The 22,152-nt window shown below is 45.3% G+C and overlaps 1 protein-coding gene across 10 annotated transcripts in view; it reads left to right on the forward strand.

Moving 5' to 3' along the window:
* stau2 (staufen double-stranded RNA binding protein 2) overlaps positions 1 to 21,366 on the forward strand; it is a 100,010-nt gene extending 78,644 nt beyond the window's left edge. For 6 of the 10 annotated variants that reach the window (XM_029254743.1, XM_029254751.1, XM_029254744.1 and 3 more), the window contains 2 exons: positions 18,235 to 18,341; positions 19,726 to 21,366. In XM_029254743.1, the coding sequence (XP_029110576.1) occupies positions 18,235 to 18,341; positions 19,726 to 19,819 (201 nt within the window). In that variant the 3' untranslated portion in view covers positions 19,820 to 21,366. The remainder of the gene's footprint in view (positions 1 to 18,234; positions 18,342 to 19,725) is intronic. The other 4 variants (XM_029254745.1, XM_029254748.1, XM_029254749.1 and 1 more) reach the window with 2 other exon arrangements.
* Positions 21,367 to 22,152: the final 786 nt, after the last annotated feature.

Here is a 22,152-nt window from a genome sequence, read left to right on the forward strand (position 1 = left end):
GTATTTGGTGTGCGCTCATTAATTAGGGGGATTAAACTAGGTGTGTGGATTTACTGGTCGTTCTTAAACTGCGGTATTTTGTACGAGAGACGGCGTTTACACCTTTGGCCAGTAAACAAGGGCCAAGTTGTCTGCTGTTCAGAGAGCGAGCAGACCGCCACGGGCAATGGGTTACTAACTACTCGTAAATGTGATATGGGAACAAGTGAAAACCACTCAGTATCAGGATGTGTGCCAAAGGAGGTAAAATTGCGGTATTCTGACAAAGAGTCTCCTTAATGTTTTAGCACTTTATTTCTGCACTGTTAACCTGCTTGGCTCGTCAAATTGTGTGGTGTCTTTCGCTGGACTCATTATAAGCGATTTTACTGCACTTATGGGATGTGTTTCATTTTATTATCTTTGTATAAAAGTTGAATTAGAGTCGGCCAGATGGACTGATGTACAGGTCCGGTGTATCAGCGCCACTCCTTATGGCATCACCATAAAATTGTAATTACCTCATCAGTTACTAGAAGGCAGCACTTTGCATTATATTGGTTTTAAGGAATATTAAGACCACCAAGGTAAATATTAACTTGCACGTGGGAACCGTTTCTTTCGAAACGGTTATTTGCAGAGGGCTGCCGCGCCGCCGCCGGCGGCATCCCTCCGGCGAGCGGCGCGGGAGCCCTGCCGAAGGGGTCCGACGGGGGCGGAGCTGGACGGACAGGCGCACAATGAGAGCCCTTTGTGCGGCTACTCCACCGTACTCCAAGGAATAACTGGGGCTTGAAATGGCCCTTAACTTGATATGTGACACACGTCTTGTCTTTCTCCCCGCCTGTCTTGCGGTTAAGAGCTTTTCAACATTAATCATTGCGGAGTGCTTTGCCGAGGAATAACTTTGTCATCGGTAATTGCACGCTCTCGACAGTAATGCCTTTGTTTGTAATAATTAACCACCCTTTCCAGGCTAAAATAAACACTCTTATGACACTTAGTCTATTCATTAAAAGTAAAATTGCAATTTTTATTCTTTGCAAGACAACACCGTCAGGGTGTTCGTTTACCGGAGCGGTTTTCCGCAGTTTTCGCTTTCATTCACGGCAGCGCTCGTCTCCAAACAAATGGTACTTTGGCGGTAAGTTCTTAACAGGAGAAGTCCTTTCATTGTAGGGATCAATGACGTGGCCCTTAACGTGCTGTTATCTTATGTAAATGAGAGGCCAGACTTAGTTTGGAGTCTCAGCGTGAGGCCGCAGGAGTCCTCTCATCTCCGCGTCGCCGCATATCCACGTGGAAAGGGCAGACGCCGTGGAGCTGGCTGCCGTGGGGAGTGTTGCTCGGGCTCCCTGCGGGTCACAGCAGTAGTGCCGCTTTCCCCGGGATGGAGAAAATTAAGCCTTTCGCTTGTCGACTCGCTCATCTGACACCCGGAAGGGCCCTTTTGTCAAGGTGCAATTTGTTTTGCCCCCAGAATTACGGCAGGGCGCTGTTTTTGTCACCGCGTCACGAGGCGTTCTTTGCCGATCCTTTCTCTTTCCTTGAGCTCACTTTAGCATCGCGTGTATGTAAAGTTTGAAGGGGTCCAAAAATAAACACGCTTAGTGGATTTACTATATACTGTAGAACGTATGCCACGATTCACAGGAACGGGGAGGAAAAAAAAAACTGCAAGATTTATGGCAGGGTAAAGGATGTCTTCTTGCGTTTGCTTAGTTCTATAATGAATAAAAATGGCTGTGTATTTTTTTTTTCCCCCCTTTTCATCATTTCTTCATTGTGCACTTTGAAGTGTGACACTCTTTAATGATATTGTATCGCTATATAGCGTAGCTAGCTAATGCCTTACCCTCGTCCTCATGTCAGCTCTCGGCATCTATTGTAAAACTGATGGTTTGTATTAATGGAGAACAGTTTGTTTTCTTGTTTTTTCTAGTTTTGTATCAGTTTTTCTTGCTGTATGCCTGTGTTAAAGCGCTCTGTGTCACTGCGTGAGAAGAGCGCTCTATAAAAAATAAAAATAAATAATATAAATAAATTTTTAAAAAAATGCTAATGGGCATGAAGGTCACAAAGTTTCCTTTTTCTCGCTTTCCACAGCCTGGCAGTTCCACCAGCGAGCTGAAAATGATTAGAATTTATCCTGAAAGTAAGAGATTTCTACAGTGTACAGTTATTTGTGCCAGATGAATCTGCTCATGCCATCGTATACCCTTCATCGAGGTACTTACTCTGAGTTAATGCGGTAAAAATCACCCAGCTGAATATATCGTGGAAATAATTTGTCACTTTGGACGAAAGCATCACGTAAGCAGCAGACCGGTAACGTTTGAACCGAGGAGAAGTTTGCAGTTGTGCATTTGAAGTTATTACAGGCATAATGACTCTTAATTGCATTACTTCAGAGCAGGAGCGCACCGAGTGATTAGGAACTCCATGTGTGACTCATTAGGGACGGTGCCGAGTTCGGAAGGCGGAGGATACAAAATAGATTCGTGAAAAGTCACGGGACTGTTGACGGACGCTCGAACTTGAGACTTTGACAAAAGCCCGAGTAACGTACATCTAATTCAGATGGAGCGTGTACACATTCTGCAGGCCTTGGAACCTGGGCTTTGCCTCTGCTGCAGTTTTGTACATAAATTCGATATCTGTACGAGGAAGAAAAAAAAATGGCCATGTGCGGAAGAAGGCAGGAATTAAAAGCCTTGAATGGCTTTCAAGAATGTCGATTCTCTGACAATTTCCTTACGTTAGAAAAATGGGCCCATTAGCTTTCCGTTGTATAAATGAATATCGGTTCAGCGCCCTTGCGCCGGCCTTCGATCGAGACCCACGGGCTGAGTGGAGCTGGAGTGTCTCTCTCCGTGTGTGTGTGTGTGTGTGTGTGTGTGTAAGTAACTAACTGTAGGGGTGTGTGAGCATCTGTGTGTGTGTGTGTGAGTGAGAGCGGGGAGAGCACTTTGAAACGAGCATCGTTCCGGAGACATCATAGCGAGGACTTGGACGTGTCCGAGGAGAAGCTCTGATTTATAGGAGAGCTGGGGAGGCGGCGTGTTTTCTGGGACTGCGGGAGGGCAGAAGGTCCCCCATTAGTACCCGACCCCTGGTACCGAGGTGCAGCCTTTGTACAGGGCGGGGGGTTGGGGTTTGGGAGTGGACGGCTTTGTGGCCCTCAGAAGTCCAGGTTTCCCGCTTCGCCCGCAGAGCACGTACAGCTCAGGCCCGCTGCTTTTACACCCCCCACCCCCCAGCGGTTTTACTGTGCCGAGTCCAATTAGCGCGTTCTAATCGCGCGTTAAATGGAAGAGGCTGGTGTTTACTGTCTCTTTGCAGTGTCATAAAACGCGCGAGGCTGCTTGTAAAAAAAAATAGAGCGCCTCCGAAAACACAGCGATGTCGGTTGATGTAAAAGCGTGTAAAATTGTCGTTAAGTTACAGCAGCGTACATTTAGCTTATGCGTTTCTCCAAAGCAATTGGCAGCGTTAAGGTACGTACAATTACTTACCCATTTATACAGCTGGGTTATTTTTTTGTTCTTTCTGGAGCAATTGAGGGTAAGTACTTTGCTCGAGGGTACTACAGCTGGAGGTGGGATTTGAACCTGTGATACATGGGTTCAAAGACAGAATCTTGACCCATTACACTACCAGCTGAATGGGGAGACGGGATCAGAATATCAATGAAACACTCATGTATACAGGCACACGTAAATATAAAAGAAGGGCAAAACGGCATGGTATTTATCAGAAGTGGTCTGAAAGTTGAAAAAAAAGGTGACAAAATCTTCAGAAAATTCAAATGTCCACTTTTCTCATAGACGACAGACACTTCAGTCAGACACATATTTGCGGAGGGAACTTCTGGGCTCGCCCATAGCAATATGTTACATTTCTTACCAATTATGTGTCAATAATCTATTAATTATATTTATATTTATAATTTTTTCTGTTTTTTTTCCCTCAAAAACTCAATTAGGATGTGACTGAACAAGTCAGTCAAACTTTTGCAAATGATCTTTTCAAGGGTTCATTGAACCCCTTTAAGTATCATGTCCTGGTGAAATTATTTTCCTGAACTATAGGAGAAGTGCAGACAGAAAACTTTAGCATATTAAATGTGATTTTAGGTAATGTAAAAGTTACATGTTGACATTTTAGAATTAGCTGAATCTACATATGAATTTACATTGATTAAAAAGAAGTGTTATTTCCCAAAATTGCAATTTTTACTTGCATAAATAAATAACACGAGTCTTTCGTGAGCTCAGTATGACATACATGGCTCCTCCAGCTTTACGCATCCTTCCAGTTGATGGAGAGAAGCACCGGCAAAAATACCGGGGTAAGTTTACCATTGTGCGATAGTGTTTCGACAGCTCTCAATATGTAGCGTGTGTGTTTAGAAGGCATTGCCTAAACCAGCGACCTGTCAGCGATTGAAATGTAAATGCGGGCAATTCTTCGTTCTTAATTAAACATGTGGCTTCTCTTCCTAGCGTTTCCAGTGACCGTGGAAAGGGGAAAAGTCTCGGGCGAGCTGGCGTCGGAGCACGGCTGCGAGTCGTACCGTACAGCTCACAATTTTCAGTAGAGATGTCTGTCTGGACAAAAAACTTTATTTAAGACGGAATGATTGTATTATTTTTGGACAACAAATCCTAGTGGATGTTCTTGAGATTGCATGGTAGGTGTCCATGGCAGTGCTGGCAGCAGCTGGTAGCATAGTGGTTACAGCTACTCCCTTTGGAGCCAAACTCAGAGGTCTGAAGCCCACCTCCAGCTGTACTGCCCTTGAGCAAGCTGGTTACACTAAACTGGATCGGTAAAATTACCCAGCTGTATAAATCGGTAAATAATTGTAAGTAGCTTAATGCTGTACAACCGCAATTCCCAAAAAAGTGTGGACAATACAGAAAATACTACTAAAAACAAGAAAGGGTGATTTGTAAATTTGCTTTGACTTGTATTCACACAAAAACAGTATAAATACAAGGTGTTTTGTGTTTTCAACTGCTTTGTTTTTTTGAACATATATATATATTGATAAAGGATCAGATAAATGAATAAATATAAATGTAAGTAAGTAAATCGGTAAATCACTGTAAGTTGATTCACACTAGTAAGTAAGTCACTTTGGAGTAAAGAATGAGTAAATGTACAGTGTACAGCATTGTAGCTGTGTCTCTTTGCGGGCTTTTCTGGCTCGGATTGTTGATGGTTTCCCGTGGTACCCCCCACCCCCTGCGCTCGCCACGCTGCCCATTTGACTGTTTTATTGGCAAGAGGTCCTGCAGTGATTGGGCTGATGGGTGTGGGGGCATGGGGTCGGCAGACTGGAAGGAAAAGGTGTAAAACGGTGTCTGACCGCAGACCTTCAGCAGACGGGATTGGGTTACGGTCTGCCGTCATCGGCCGCTTCGGACCCTCCTGCATTTTGGGAAAGGAAAGGGGCAGGCAGAGAAGAACTGCTGCGATGCATCATGACGCCTGCCCAGTGATTCTTGGATTGAATCGCCACTATACCTCTTTAGCAAGCAAGGGAACTCTGAATTACCATGTAATCTCCCCCTCGCTCTCTCTCTCTGTTTGCTGCCTCTAGCTGCCCCACATCAAGTTCAAAACTCTGGTTATGGCCTACAGTGTGCTGGGAAAATCTCCCTCTCCCCTTCAGCACTGCTGAATCCCTTCAGGAAGGCTCTTGGAGCTAAACCCTTTTACACCCATTCCTTTCCCTTTTTTTCTGACAACTTCATAGCTTAGTTCAGCACAATCTCTTACTTTCATGCATGTATTTTGAATTTGTATCCCACTCCTATAGGGAACTACTTAAGTAGTTTATGCCAGACAGACAGCAGTATCAGAAAAGCTGTGTCTCAGTTACTGTATCTTTTATCTAAAGTTCTTCATCTGTTCTCAGATTCACTTTTGTTTTCTCTTGCTCAGTTGCTATTGATAAAGCTACAGGCCAAATTAATAAGTACATGTATGATTTTGTCTGTATTTACTGGGTGAGTGCAGTGGCTCTGTGCTTCTCGCCCTTCTTGCATGAGCATGTATTTGTTCTCCTGTTTCGAAGGTGTGACATCAGGATTGACTAATTGGCCATGAAAAAATGGGATAAACCTTTCAGGTGACAAGTTAGTCCTTGACCAAAGTGCTGTCATTTTCTGAATACAGCTGCAGATAAGAAAATCCCAGGTCTTTAATATCTTAACAGGTGAGAGAAGCCATATGAAAAGTGCACGTGGTGAACTAATTTGTCTGCGAAGACTGTATTTGAGATGGGTAAATGATGATAACCGGTTTACTTCTGAGGAACTCATTTATTTCAGGTTCTAATCCACGCTGTGATGCAGGTCTTTCCGCTGCAGATGTACAACACGACACCTGGTCATCGATAACTACCGGGGCTTATCTTAGTGCCATTTGCATACGCTCATCATCGGGGACGCACACTGTTCCTCTTTGCAACACGAGTTGGGCGCCCGCAGCCTTCCCACTTGCATTCAAATGAAGACTATCGGCCCGTGATGGCCCGAGGGAACGCAGGGAGGGAAACCCAGATTTCCAGGGTCCTTTCGTTGGCTGTTTCCGGGTTCCACAGCCTCTTTCTTCCTGTTGCGTCTCTCCGGCCCCAGGAAAGAGTTCGAAAATGCCATGTCTTGCGGTCGGAAAAGCCTGAACTGAATGGTGACAGCCAAACGATGTATGTAGGCAGGATATGTTGACCAAAAAATTACGATTGATGGATTCACCGGGAAGAGATGAGAGCGGTGAAGTGGCTTTTCCTGCAGTTCTTAATTATGAAATAAATGGCTGAACACATAAATTATTGACACACCTGCAAGAATAACGGTAAAATAACGGGATTGTGGAAGAAAATACTAGATTACATTTTATGAACCTCTTCAGGGTGTTAAATGAAGGACAGAAAAAAATTAGCACAGCGTTTGAATCAAACATTCCATACTGTAGTTTTTTTTTTTTTTTTAAATTATGCAGAAATTTGCCAAAAGGGATCAAACACTGAACATATGTCAGACCATTCAAATAGGTGGGTTCTTTAAGAATTTCTGTCATTCAGTTATGTTTGTGGTGTGGACATGGTGCAGGGTTACTGTTGCTACTGTGTGTGAGAGTTTTTTTTAAATTTTATTTTAGGTCACAGTCTGTGGTTGGGGGGGAAAAAAAATTGTTATTGGCAGAATTTTTTTTTTTTATTATTTGTATTTGAGTTTCTTTTTTCAGTTGCAATTATTTTAAACATGAATCTTTAACTACTTTAGAATATTTTCAGCTTCATGATGTATTTTCTAATGTTTTTGGTAACAGGCATAGATTGTGTGTACTTAAAGGTCAAAGAAATCAAAATGTAAATTTAAAAAGCATGTCATCTGTTGTAGTTTTTCATGATTTTCTTCCTTTTATAGTTTGCATTAAAGGAAATGGTTACGGTTGAGTGTCTGAAAAGGTTCCCCATGAACACGGTTCTTAAGAAGCTCCCACACTTGTAGAGTTCTTTACCACGCACACATTTCTGGAACAACCCAGAGGATCTCCAACTATGACATATTACTTGTCACTCTGACGTGGTTTCAGATGGCTCCGTTGTCCCCCCTCCCACTGTGGGTTGGACCCCATGCCCACCTGGCGTGGGGTTCTCAGCTCTGAGAGGCTTTCTCCACCATGTCTTGAGTGAGGGGGGTACAGAGCGGCCTCGTCTGCTCCTAATGATGCGTGACACGGAGCTGCATGCTGCGCTGTAATTTACGCCTTCCTATGTTAGAACAAATCCATTTCCTTGAAGGAGAAAGAAAAAAAACAATAAAAGGTTATTGACTTTGAGTGCTGGAGTTCTGCCCGTGGCGACAGTTGGCGGAGTTTTTCTTCCGAGGAGAACGTCTTGAGGGATGTCCCACGATCCCGACTTAAAATGCTTCCTTTAGCTCTCCTTACCGAGCCCACAGCGGCTTCCTTTCGCGCCGCGTCTTTCGGAACAAGTGAACGGCGTAAACTTTTAATTGACATCTGTGCGTGGTTAATCGTTTGTCCGCAGTTGCCGTTTTTGTTTTCACAGAGCTTCAACTGTTATGCTTTCTAATTTATTTAGTTAAATATTTACGGAAACCATTCAGGTATGTTGCTCAAGGGTGCAATGGGAGCTACCGTCATGGAACAAGAAGAAGGTCTGTCTTTATTGGTATCAGGTGGTATAAAAGCACTATTCCAGTGTAAGGAATTAGCGAACATTTTTTAATATGCTGATTTATTTATACCATTATTTACCAGACACTTTTCTGCAAAGCAACTTCCAATGAACTCTATGTAGTGTTACCAGCCCACACCTTATTCACCGCAGTGACTTACACTGCTAGATACACTACTTACAATGGGTCACTCATCCATACATCAGTGGAACACACAGTCTCTCTGTCACTCACATCATTACGTGTGAACCGGAACAGCATATCTTTGGACTGTGGGAGGAAACCGGAGCACCCAGCAGAAACCCACACGCACATGGGGAGGACATGCAAGCTCCGCACAGACTGAGCAGGGATTGAACCCACATCCTCTCGCGCCACCCAGGCGCTGTGAGACAGCAGCGATACTCGCTGTGCCGCTGTGCCGCCGTGCCACCTGTGTTATAGGCAAATGTTTGGGCAATACCGGTAAAATTTCATGTTTTGTCGGTGCAGGTTTTGGACTGGCTGTCATAGTCCCCAGCCTTGGATAAATGGATGAAAATGCGTGGGTAGATTTCAAGCATGCAGTGCATGCAAGATGACCTAAAAATATTTTTCTAACTAAAACCTTACTGCAAGGACATGTGGGGAAAACATCCTAAATCAAAAAAAGAAGTGTTAGCTGGCTACAGGAAACACTCGGAGGCTGTGATTTCTGATAAATGTGCGTTACCATGGCCTGACTGTCAGGGTGTTGGAACTTCAGCACGTATCATATTTCATGTGCTTTTCCCCCCAGTGCACTAAATTCAAATTAATGAAATAAATATTAATCATACATTAACATTTCCGAAAACGTAATATGACGCTTCTTCACTGCAGAGGTTGTGTTAACTTCTTTGCACTGAGAAAATCAACAAAACATATAACTAAAGCAGGGGTGCCTAGTTTTTTTGCACACAACTGTGTGCATATATATATATATATTATATACACACTACATGTACAGTGAAGTATTAGTGAGAGCGACAGATGGAAGTTCATGTGGTTGCTTTTAGCTTGGCAGAAATATAGTAATTTTAATCATTTCACTAACACGTACTGATCCTCACGCTGTTTCCCCTAACAATAATGAAGTGCTGATGGTTTTCGTTTTAAGCCGATAAAACCCTGAAACTATTTAATCTAAAATTATTTGGTAGTGAGGCTTTACATAAGTCCTTTATCCTGCATTCTGATTACTTGAATGGTCTTGAAACTGAAAAATGCATCGTGTGTTGCGTAACACGTCATTCGCGACTAAGGCTTACGAAATTCGCTTAAAGTGAATTCCTGGCTCTGGTGCTCCTCATGCGGAAATGTGCATATATTGTACAGAAGTAGCTGTTATAGCGAACTCATTGAAACGCATGTGACACTTTAACTGGTTTGGGGATATTGTGGTTCTCTTAACATTCAAATCACCAGACGGTCACTGCTAATGGAGACGTGTCCAAGAAGCTTCTTCCTTGAGCAGCATCGGTGGGGTGATGGGGCCTTTTTCCTACCTGTCTAATTACCAGCTCTTTACACCAGCCTGAGACATCAATTTATCAATTAAGTGTCTTTTTTTTTTTTTTTTTTAAATGCCCTCCTTCCATCTTGGATATGAAATTACAGATTTACCTTGTTTTTTCCCCTATTGGTAGGTAGTCTGTATGTAAAGGCAAAGCTGGTATTGCAAAGTCAACATCTGCAACAACAAAAAAGACTGAGACATTATTTCATATTATAATTTAATTGTATGAGATGCCTGTGAATTATCATCCAAGTGATCATAATCTTAATGGAATTAGAAAATAATAATATTCAGACGAGAGGGAAATTTGAGTTGTTCTGAGCTTTGGTCAGTCTGAAAAATAAGGAAATATGATAACACTTTATTGGCCAAGTGTGTTCACACATACAAGGAATTTGATGCGGATGCTCATTCAGACACGTTCAGCATAACAAAACAGCTGTAATGGAGTAGGTATAAAGCAACAAAGCTTGGAGAAAATAGAAAAAGTTCTATACCAATAGTACAGTAATTTGCAGAGATGTTTATTAAGTAACAAGAATAGAAGTCGTAGCAGCAGGACTAAATGTAAAGAGGTATAGCTAGTGGCACTGTGATATATAAAACTTTACGATCTATATATAAAGCTATATATGCTATGTTCCCAGTGCAATCTTAATTGTAATTGCTACGTTTTGAGCCAGACCAACCAACAGAACCTTAATGTCCATTGAAGAGTGATATGGATTTTGATTTATACTTCAGAGGTTGATAAGATGCAATGTCCAAGGGGGAAAAATACTTTTTTTTTCCCCAAGTTTTCACTGTGCTGTAACACTTCCCAGAAGGGAGGGCTTGGGAAATGAAATGGCCTGGGTGGGAAGGGACTGTCGTGATTCCTGCATGCATTTGGATCCTGGAACTGGAGAGTTCCTGGAGTTTATACTGAAATAGGGCATTCATAGGACTAGCAAGTAGCACGGTGGTTAGTGCTACTGCTCTTTGACTTAGAGGTTGCACGTTTGAATCCTACCTCCTACTGCTGTACCTTTGAGCAATGTCCTTACTCTGATTTGCTTCAGTAAAAATGACCTTGTTGTATAAATGGGTAAGTACCTAAACACTGTAAAAGATGCTTTGCTGAAAATTCAGCAAAACAAAAAAATTTCATGTATAGGACATCTGGGTGACACAACTGAACTACCCAAAAGGATGGTTGTTGAACATCTCTAAATAAGTTGCAATGATACCTGTAGAACATCTTTGAACCACTTGCTGGACACGTATGGGATACCTGAGGGCTACCAGTAGGGCATAATAGCAACATTTTAAGTGATTGTCTACCCAATTTGCTGGTGCAGCACCTTGAACCCATAATGTCATTTTATGTGCAGGAGTGCACTGCACTATGAACGTCTTCTGTTTGATGACCTTCCCACCCAGTTTGGGAAGTACCGTGTGGTGCTTCTTACTCGCAGCCAGTAGGAAGTAGATTTGAAGCCAAAGGGTTGTGTCGGTAAACTGCTTCATTAAATGGCCAGCTGTATAAATGGCAGAAGTGGAAAGATATGAAAGTCGTCTTGGATAAAAGTCGAGCAAATAAACAATACGAGTCTCCCTGGACAGAAGCTTCAGCTATGCAAACAGAGAGTAACTGTAAAGGAATGGCGTAGCGGAGGGAACGGCGATCACAGGGATCTCGCCGATGCCGACTTGGCGGCTTCGATGTGAAGTCTTAGCGGCCCACGTTCAAAAAGTCGGCAGCACTGTGTCCCGCTGTTTAAACGTTGCGCTGTAGTGTGAGGTGTCATTGCTCTGTCACGTTGGCCGAGACCATCTGATGTTTGGGATCAGGTGAGCATGATCGAGCTATATGCCAAAGCTCGCCTTCCCTGCTTTGTATGCTCTAAACATGCAAGACTTCTGGTACTTGTTGTTCTAAGTGCATGTTGGTGGCGGCTGGGGGAGAGCTCAACATTGTACCCAAAAAACAGGCTGAAATTCCTTGTCCCCCTCCTATTGGGCTTTTCCCTTGGTGTAATTTCACAGCTCATTGAGCTGAAGGCTCTGGTATGTCCTGTCTCAGGGTCTTCAGTGGAGCCACTCTGGGCCCGGCTGTCCTCCCGTGCTGCCCAATTGTCAGCCTTTATGGATGTGAAATATTGGTTGAAGAACGGGGTGGGTGGAGTGGGGCATCTCCCGTCAGCCTGCCCTCATCACCCCCACCCCGAGCTACGCCCCGGGGTCCAGGCCGAGGCACAGGAATGCCGCTATCGGCTCACTCGCGGCCCTTTGAAGTGGGGAAGAATCGCGCTCCTCATGGGAGCCCCTTGGTCTGGTCGCGGTTGGGTTCGAGTTACCGGAATCCGTGTTTCTCTGCTAAACTGGGCTCTTTGAAAAGGGACCGGCGCCTTGGAGACAAGCGACCCTGTCAGGAGGCTTTTCTCATAGAAACAAATGAGTGTAAGTAATGAGAGTAAGAGGAAGGGCGTTGACATAGCTGCGCTGCTTAATTTGCATACACATTTGCATGCTTCATTAGCAGCCTTCAAGTCCTGTTTATTGGTCTTGTTTACATACTGTAAGTCACACATAGGTGCGTCTCTATGCATGCATCAACATTTGACAGTCAACACTGTGTTGACGCTATGATTGTGACCTGGTCTCCTGATGCTGGCCCTCCTAAGACTTGTGTAGCAGACAGTATGTAGTTGTGTTTGCTTGAACGTTTCCCTGTTCAGGTCCCAGGAAGAGACCTCGACTGTTGGGCTACTTAACGTAAAATATCGTCAGGACACATGGGTGAAAGCGTAAAAATCTGGTAGTTCTTTCAAAGCTAAGTGGCAAAATCATGATACAGCAAAGGTGCTAATGTGTTGAGCCAGTGTCATTTTTGTTGTTTTCTGGTTTACAGTAGAGTTTCTCCAGGTAAATGGCATGTAATCAGTTGGAACGGTGTGTCACGTGGTATTGATGAAGCGTAGTACTCTCCCCTCTAACAGTGTCCTGCAATCACAGCTCATTATTCCTCATGGACTAGATAGGAAACCATAGACACCTGGTTATTTATACTTGTGGTAGAAAAGTTGAGCACAAGATCAAGATGACTTTGCGTTATTTTATGGAGAACGATCTTCACTTGGCCCCATGGCTGCGACTTTTGTTAGAGTCATTTGCAGCGTCCTTAGCAGGCCGGCCCCCTGTGATGAATGGGATTCCTGTACGCCAACATGCCACCCCCCACCCCACCCCACCCCACAGAATGGCAGAGAATGGAGGGACTTAGCCAGGCCATTCATCACCCTGCTCTGCGGCAGTGAGCCGGACTCGCAAGCGGCTGTTTAGCCAAGTCTGTCAAGGAAATGAAACCACAATCAGGGAAGCCATTAAAACTCACCAGAAATGACTTATGTTCACCGTGTTCCCCTCCTGTTCCCCTTGCGAGAGGAAGCACGGCCCTGTCAGACTCGGGCATAACTTTCCTCCCGCTGAACTACACCTAAATAGATGAATGAAAGTATGAAGTGCTGTATGTTTAGGCATCTTTGCCGCGCAACCCAATCCCTTTGGTCATTTTGGTTTGTTATCTAAAGGTGGGGTGTGTACGTGTGTGGGACGGGGGGGCGGGGGGTAGCGCAGAGGGGAATTCTTTGACATCAGCCTGTAAAGGAAACCCAGGGTTTGACTGTCCCGCGGCACGTTTTCATTTTCTCAATGACAGAGATGGACCGCTTCCAGGTCCGTGCTAGACTAAACATATTTCCGCCGATGTTGATACCGCAAAGACAATTCCGCTCGGATGGCCACTTTATCTCATTAGAAAAATAATGATGTAATTGGCCGATGCTACAGCAGATAAGCCGTGTATTTATCTAAGGCTCTGCTGTTCAGTGATGTGTTGCCAGAACTTTATCAAGACCCGGCCCCTGCTGTTGATTTATGGTGTTTATCTGACTTCAAGAAGCAGATGGACCACTCAATATTTATTTAGAGACTGTTGCTGCTCATACACAACAAGCGGTAATTAACCCCGTGACTGCGGTTTAATGGAGTCGAGGGAGCGGAAACGGCGACGTCCCTGGTGTCGAGGGATCCGAGGACACGAGCGGATCTCATCTCCGCGTAGCTCGGCTCAACAGGCCCGCGTGCTCTGATCAAGGCGCGTGGCAGAGGCCGGAATGTTTCTGGGGCCGTCTGTCGAAGAGTGACGTGTCGAAACACGCTTCCTAGAAAAGCGGACGCGCTGCTCAATCGTAGCGCTCCGTCTTTCGTACTGATGCCCAGCTGTGTATCTTTGTGAGGCTGCGTTGAGATTCCTTGGTAGGATTGTCTTCCTTTTTTGTTGGCTTTGCTAGGTGGTGTCCTTTGGGGGCAGTCGCTGTCCCAGTTAATACGTCTGCACTGTCTATAGAAGGCAACCTCATACCACACTGTTCCTGAGAACGGTAATGTAAATAAACTTTAATATTTTTCTGATTTCCAGGCTTCGTTGAAATGTTGGTATTTTGTTTTGGTATGCATTGTTTAGTCTCTGAAATATGATTGGCAAATAATTAATGTCTGCTTCGCAGATGCGTAATGTTGCTGCAGGAAGTTTTGTATGCGAATTACACTTTGCAAAACAGAGCAAAGCTGTGGATCTGACCGATGACGTTTTACATGTATGTATGTATGTATGTCAGTAGTACTAAATATGCTTCATGATTTTCTTTGGAGGGCAGCACAGTGGTGCTGAACGTGGATTCGTTCCTCACTCAGTCTGTGTGCAGTTTACATGTTCTCCTTGTGTCTGTGTGAGTTTCCTCCGGGTGCTCTGGTTTCCTTCCACGGTCCAAAGACATGTAGCTAAGGTGGATTAGTAACTATCAATTGACCGTAGCGTGTGAATGGGTGAGTGACTCTTTGTGGCTGCCCTGCAATGGACTAGCATCCCATCCAGGGTGTATCCCCGCCCCCACCAGCCTTGCCCCCAGTGTTTCTGGGATAGACCAGATCACTGTGACTCTGCTCAGGACAAGCAGTTGATGAAAACTGGATGGATGGATGGATTTTCTTTGGGATCAAGAGTGAAGCACGGGACTACATCTAATGTGTAAATGAAGTTATGTCCAATTCAGATATTCCAATAAGCTCAATTACTGATCCAGACAATTCATAATTGAAGACAGAGGTGACAACCGAGTACGGTCATCCCACTCAGAGAGCAATGATGGGGTCTCTGTTGAGTCACTCCTTCTGGTGTTTGCACTAAGGTGTTTCCCAGAAAGACCAGCCAGAGACTGTTCAGCTCTGCTATTCCAGGTTGTTCCTGACGCGACTAATATAGGGAGCATTAGTGAGATTAGTGACTTGCTGGATCACTAACTGTTGTAGCTGATGGAAGCATCACATCTCAGTCCCACAATCCCAGTGATTTCTGCCCCTTTCTGAGGAAAGCTCCCTGTCCACGAGTCGACCTTCAGCATGAACCGGTGAGCGTCTCGCCCTCGCTGTGCTTTTGGTTCTTCTCCAAGATGTTGCGTTGGGTTGAAGTTGTGCGCTGCGTTGGCCACCGCAACGCTCCGCGGTCGAAACCAAGCAACACTCATGCTTCTTTCCGTGTGGCATCTTTTGCAGAAAACATGGGTGTCTCCTGTGATTTTCTGGAGGACAGGGTTGTTTTTCTTTCTGAAGCGACATGGTGGCACAGCAGGTAGTGCTGGTGCCTCACAGCTCCTGTGGACGTACGGTTTTCATCCCACAGCGCAGATGCATGTGTTTCAGGTTGGTTGGCGAACAAATAGCTGGTAGTGTGTGTGCACGTATATATATATATATATGTGTGTGTGTGTGTGTGTGTGTGTTACATTGCTGTCCTGTGTAGATGTGTGAATGATTGTAGGGACTTCAGTGTATCTAACACTAAGTCATCTTGGGTAAAGGTGTCAGCTGAGTATTGTCTCAAAAGAGTTGTCCATCGCTTTAGAGGAAAGCATCTGCTGAATGTCACTATGGTAAGAAAAGGGATGAATAATCAGATAATGACCATCATAGTAATGGATATGTAATGAGACATGTTGCAAAGTATGACATTTCACAGCAAATATTAAATAATTTTCTTAGTAGCCGCACTGAAAAATCTCTCTCCGTTCACGTCATGACCCGTCTCTCCGTTGTGCCAGCAGAAAAATAAGAATAAAGATGTGTTACTTGCGCTCTCACTGTTATTTACTTCAGTTCCCTCACTGACTCAGGCCTCAGCAGCCCTGTGGGTGGATGTTCGGTTACTGGCAGCCCTGTCCTGGTAGCTGAGGCCTGGGCTCCGGTTGCAGGGCAGGAGAAGGGGCATTGAGACGGCTCTGGAAAGCTGGGAAAGGGGCGCATTGGGTTGGGGGGAGGGTGATTCGGCATTAGCAGGACCGAGGCTTCTCGGGAAAGGAAGAAAACTGCACTCTTTGCAGCTGAAAGCTTCATACCAGCAGCGTTTCTGTAATTGGGGCACCGTTAATTCCTGATTCATTTGGGTGTGTGTTGGGATGTGGGGGGGGCACACATCTGTGTGGGGTGTCTGTGCCTCTCTGCCCCCCCCCCCCCCCCCCCGAGCCCTTCTCGAGCGGGCCGGGGGTGGGGGCTCGGCAGGATCCCGTGTCGTTCGGGAGATTTATGTCATCCCCCCTCCAGGTCCCGAGTCGCCCCACACATCTGGACCCAATTGGTGGGATGTTGGGAGAGACTGTATGTCAGGGAGTCCCGGCCGTCCTTGGCCCGGACCGGCACAGCCCGGGGAGGTGCCAGCTGTTTCTGCCCCTTCTCTCTCCCATCCCTCGCGCTGCCTGCGCTTCCACAAATCAAATTTATATGAAGGAGTGCATATAATCGCGAGACCGCATTACACCGTTAGCAAGAATTAATGAACAATGCAGAATTAATTTAACTTCTGAACGTCAAAGTAATAATGATAATGAGGGATGTAAAAATGCTTCCCATGAACAGGAGACATTTTTTTGGGTACCATTATGTTTCATTGGAATTGAGAATTTGTGTGTGTGTGTGTGTGTGTGTGTGTGTGTGTGTGTGTGTGTGTGTGTGTGTGTGTGTGTGTGTCTCTAGCAAGCGTCAAAGAGCCATTTTGCAGAACTGTGTACATGAAGCAAAGATTTTTGTACAGCTACAGCAAACATTTTGAAATCTGAATCCAGGGATGTCCAAGAAGTGTCCAGAGAAACAATGTTCGGTGAGTCTCTGTGTGGGGAAAATGACCGAAGAATTTCTTCATTAGTCTCTCATTACGTCTCATTTCGTGCTCCTCGGCCGTTTTGCGCTGCGGATGGAAAGAATGGAGCGGATGGCACAATCGGAGGGTTCGGTAAACACTGAAACACAGCCATTTGCCAGGTTGTTCCCAACAGACTGACGTTCTCTTTCCAAGAATGCCAGCGTGTTTAAATTAAAGTGTAACGTGAATCAAAAAAGGTTCTACTTGCATTTTCGATGGTCAAGAAATTTCAGCCAAAAACGTGAACTTTATTTCATTTTAAAGGGTTTGACTAAACTGAAGTCTGGAAAGCACACGTTGTTAGATGACCTGGGATCGATGTTCTTCCGAGTTCTCTCGAAGTATCCCAACTTGAAAAGTTGTACTACAGTGTAAATAATTGCAAAATGTGTTTAGGTGAGAGCCAACATCTTGTGGGCCCTTCATGTATTTCGGATCCCTTTCTAGTCTTCCTCTACTCTCTATGTCTACTTTGATTTGACCCCTTATTTGACCCCTGTTGCCCCCACATGTCTTTACCGTGCCCCTGTACAATGATTCATGATGCTCTTGGTCATCGTCTGCGTAGCCCTTGACATTCCTGCTCCGCACGCCGTACAGGTGGTCCTTGCAGGTCTTGCGAATCTGCTTTCTTCAGCTCTTTGCTGCGGAAGGGCTCTTGACGTGTCGGACTCTGCTTTCTGTGCGTGAGACGTTAGCGGGACTAATTGTGGAAGGGCTGGTGGAGAGCTCCAAGTTTGAGACAGGCATTGCTTGAGTCCACTTGACCGCTGTGGCGCTTCCTGTTCCTCCTTTGACGGAATGTCGTAGGGTACCTTGTAGGGTGAGAGGCTCGTTGTGTGGCCCTGCCAGCACTATTCCTAAGCCCTCGAATCCAAACAGGACACATGAAAAATCCGGGCAGCATTCGTCTTTGTCGATGGGGCAAAGTCGATGTCAGGCATGCTTTTGTTAGCGCATTCCTGATCGATGTCGCACTTCTGAAAAAGACAGATGGGCGAGATTGAGATCAACGTCACTCGCAGAAGCCTGTTGAGTTAACGGTGTTCGGACCTTGGAGTCACAGACGGGTCCTATGTGTGGAGAAGCACTGTGCTGCACATAAATGATACCGATGTGCGTTTAACGTAGACAAAAGAGGCAACGCCCAGATTCGGCAATGTCCCGATTGGCATTGGCGATGTTCAGAAAGCAACTGATGTGGTGGAGTCAAGTCACCATCTGTTTTTTTTTTTTTTTGTCTCTGTGTGTGTGTGCGTGTTCAACAGGCTGCTCTAAGTGCCTTGAAACAGCTGTCAGAACAAGGACTGGACCCTGTGGATGGACCAATAAAGGTAGAAAACGGATCACGTGAAAAGTACGTAGCGACGGAGCTGTAAGTATGGGCTGTGGGACAGGGCTCAATCGTCAGAACTGCCGAGAGGAGCGGCAGAAGTGCATTGTGGGTTCAAATACATTTTAACAACATCGCAGTTGTAACCTGTTAGGATTCGCCGTCCCGGTTGGACCTGCCCTTTCTCTCTCGATGAGAACATGACCTGATGCGTAGCTGCTGATTGGGTTGTTGTGGTGGAAGCACAGCTGTCCTCTCTTGGCTCAAGTGTTTGTGTCATGTGGTGGGAAAAAAATGCATTTTAAGGCCAGTCTGGGAACTAGATCCTGTCGTGTGTTATATATACATACCCGCACAGCGCGAGGCCCGGCAATACCACGTGGGTTGCACCGCCCCACCCAAAGCCTCTGAGACTTTTGGTTTAATTGAAGGGCCATTTTTATTTGTTCCACATTGTTCGGCTGTAACACACCTTGCGGTGACAAGAGTGCCGTGCTCTGCAGACGTGCGCTGTGACACGTGACGGCGGGCGGGACTCTCGGCCAGCTGCTGGGTCCCACGTCGGAGTCACTTGTCCTTTTAATGTCGCCCAGCGAGGACCGCTGTGTCATTCTGACCGCCAACATGACAGCGGCAGAGTGTCACGTGTCCCGTACAGCCGTCCCGCCCAACACGGGTAGGAAGTTGGCGAGAGAGGGGGCGTTGTTCCGTAGTCACGGAAGACCAGTGGTGCCCACTGGCTGTTTACACTGGCCTCCCTTCCTCTGGTGGAAACCCACCGGCATTCCCGTCCGTGTTCGCCGGGCACTTATCTTATCGAATACCGCTCCGCGGATTAATTTCGTCCCGGCCGCTCGGCCTTTGCAACCTTTTCACTATCTCTTCCTTGAACAGAACGGCACGGGTGTGGGGGCTGAAATATGAGAGTGGAAACGTTGGGAGACAAAAGGAAGTCGCTGAAACGATTCAAGAATATTTTCATAGTAGGTGTGCCTGGAAAAGGTTACGGAGATGTTTGCTCCTCCCTGGCGTGGCGGAGAGTTTCGTAGAACAAAGAGAGGAAAATCCCACCTAATGAGCCGCTGAGCGTCCGAGCTGCCCACACCAGAGCCGCCGGTGGGACGATATTTACATGCACGTCTCCTGCCCGTTCTTTAATACTTTTGTGTTGTGGCGGATTTTTTTTTTATGAATTGAGAAAACGTGTGTCGTTTCTTTTGCTCCTTCTTACAGCTCCCATCCCACCTTATTGAACTATATGACTGAGAATATGGTTTAATTTACAAAAGGAGTAGAAAAAAAGGGCAGGAGTCACCTTTGGGGTCAATCTCTGACCTCGAGGCGGCGTTTGCGTATAAACATGTCTTCCTAAGATGTGCTGGACCCCGGACTCTCAGCACGGCGATGTTGTGTGTTCGTCTTTCAGGCCGGCGAAACATCTGGGAGCGAGGATGGACAATAAACAGACTAACTCAGGCACCACCGCTCAGGACTGCAAGGATTCAAAGGCTGTCGTGTAGAGCCCCCCCTACCCCCACCCCCAACACACCGCCGGCTGCCGCTGCATCCTTATAAAGCTGTCAACACGCAATAGGGTGGATGTGTACCAGGAAAAGACTGACTAAACACCATTATCTGAGTCTATGTGAAGACAACACTATCCTAACACATGACATTTATTGATAATTCGTAAAGGAAAACTAGTAATTAAGTAAGGAAAAAAAAATCTGTGAATGAATTAATGCATGGTATTGTTAAGGGAAATCAAACAAAATATACCTACAGAATTTCCCCTTTGAATAGATGTTTTTTTTTTTGTTTTTTTTTTTTTTAAATCTTTTTTAATTTTGTTTTGTTCCCAGCTAGTTGCCCAGTGGACTATGAGAAAAATTGAAATGCGTCACACCACTGGTACCATCAAACGGTCGTAGGGAGGAACTAGTGTAGCTCTTTTGTTTGTTTCTGTTATTACTCTATGAATAACAATGCTTGAGTATTTAACGATTAACCAATGCCAGTGCTGTGAAAGTTGTAGTTGTTGTCTTCATATATAGTCACCCAGCTTACCTTTTATGCTGACATTAAGCATTCATCTATCTATATGGATATGTATGACTCGCAGAATACAATATGCAAAAAAAGAAAAGAAAAAAAAAAACACTAAAACAAGAATAAGGAATTACTGGCAAGCAGTAAAAACATTGTCGCAGAAGGTCGACTGCCGTTACACGTGATGGATAGAGGTGCTATCTCCTGAAGCTGAGCTGGAGGTACCTGAGCTGGGTGTACTGTGGACCTCTAACACACTCTTCCCACATCCATAGAAGTAGAATTACTAGAGTGGTTCTCTTTAAAAGCACACACGACCATGTTTCATGGTATGGGAATCAGAATCTACATATTGATCAGAGTCAGCGTCTACGAATTTGATTGTAATGTCGTCACTGACAATAAAAGCTACTGTTGCCGTCGAATAACTGTGTGCGCCTTCCTTTTCGAATGGCGCGTTGACGCGGACAGCCACGCACTGCGCTGCCGCGTCAACTCTCAACCAGTCTAGTAATTCCATATCTATGGTCGTCCCTTTACTCTCCCGAGTTTCGTCGACTACACATCTACACCCATTTTGTGTGTTGTGTTGACCCACCTTTGCATCAACTGAGTGTTTTTAATGACTGCATGGTGACCTGGAGGAGCTTCGAGAAGAGGTGCTACCAGGAAACGCCCCTTCGCTCGAACATCCAGAAGGAATGTGTAAGAAAGAGAAAACACAGTTCACTGACACACAGGGATGTCTTCTGACCGTGGGTGCGTTGTGAAATAACATTCTTTCTGTAACTGTAATGGCCAAATGCAGTAAAACCACCTCAGTTCATGTTTAAAAGAAGTGTTGTGTTTTATTTCAGCTGCGGAGGTACGAATGCACTGTGAGGGTAAGCGGTGGCTCCCCATGGCAAAGGAACCCATTCAGATGGAAGTATCCATTCCAAAATGGCGATGGTGTCATCTGAAAATTATTATTGTTTATTTGTAACTTACTCGGTAAGACAATAAATAGAGCTGTTTGTCTGGCAGAAATGTTTTCATGCCACTTTCCCTTCTGAAATGCTCATCAGTGACCGGAGTCAAGTATCCAGTTGTTGAGCCTCATCAGTGCATTTAAGTACAGACTTTCCGCTGGTGACTCGATGGGCCAAGGCTCTACGGTATGGTGTCCCTACGCGACTCCACTGAGATCCGTGGAGACCACCGAGGCTCGAAGATGCAGCTCTAAGTGCGTAGTGTCTTTCTCTCGTGTTCTTTGTGTTATCTTCTCCATGTGTGAGCCATGGGACAGCTGGTGGCGTAGTGGTTAGGATTGCTGCCTTTGGATGTAAAGGTTGCAGATTTCAATCCCACCTCCTACTGTAGTACCCTTGATCGAGCTACTTACCTTAAATTGATCCAGTAAAATTACCCAGCTGTATAAATGGGTAAATAATTGTAACTTTCGGTGGAGAAAAGTATCAGCCAAACGAATAAATGTAAATGATCCCTTGAGAGCTGGTGTCAAACCTGGCAAGTGTGTTTATGGTTTCCGCCAAGTTCAACGTTTGGCCGCTTGACTCTCGGTGAATCCCCGTCTTCGGGAGGTTATTTCCTTAGTGGACAGAGGCTGAAACACAAAAAACCGTGTTTACTGGTTAGTCTTCAGCAGGATTGCGCACCGCAGTAACTGGCAGGTACGCAGTGTTGCATGTACTCCAGTTCCGCACTGACGTGAGAACGTTGTCTGGAGGAGAACATTCCCTCCACACTCCCTCGGAGCCAAACAAGTGAGCTAAGAGAACCTCGTGATTACTGTGAGGACATT

This window comes from Scleropages formosus, chromosome 9 (genome assembly GCF_900964775.1).
Source record: "Scleropages formosus chromosome 9, fSclFor1.1, whole genome shotgun sequence".
NCBI lineage: Eukaryota > Metazoa > Chordata > Actinopteri > Osteoglossiformes > Osteoglossidae > Scleropages > Scleropages formosus.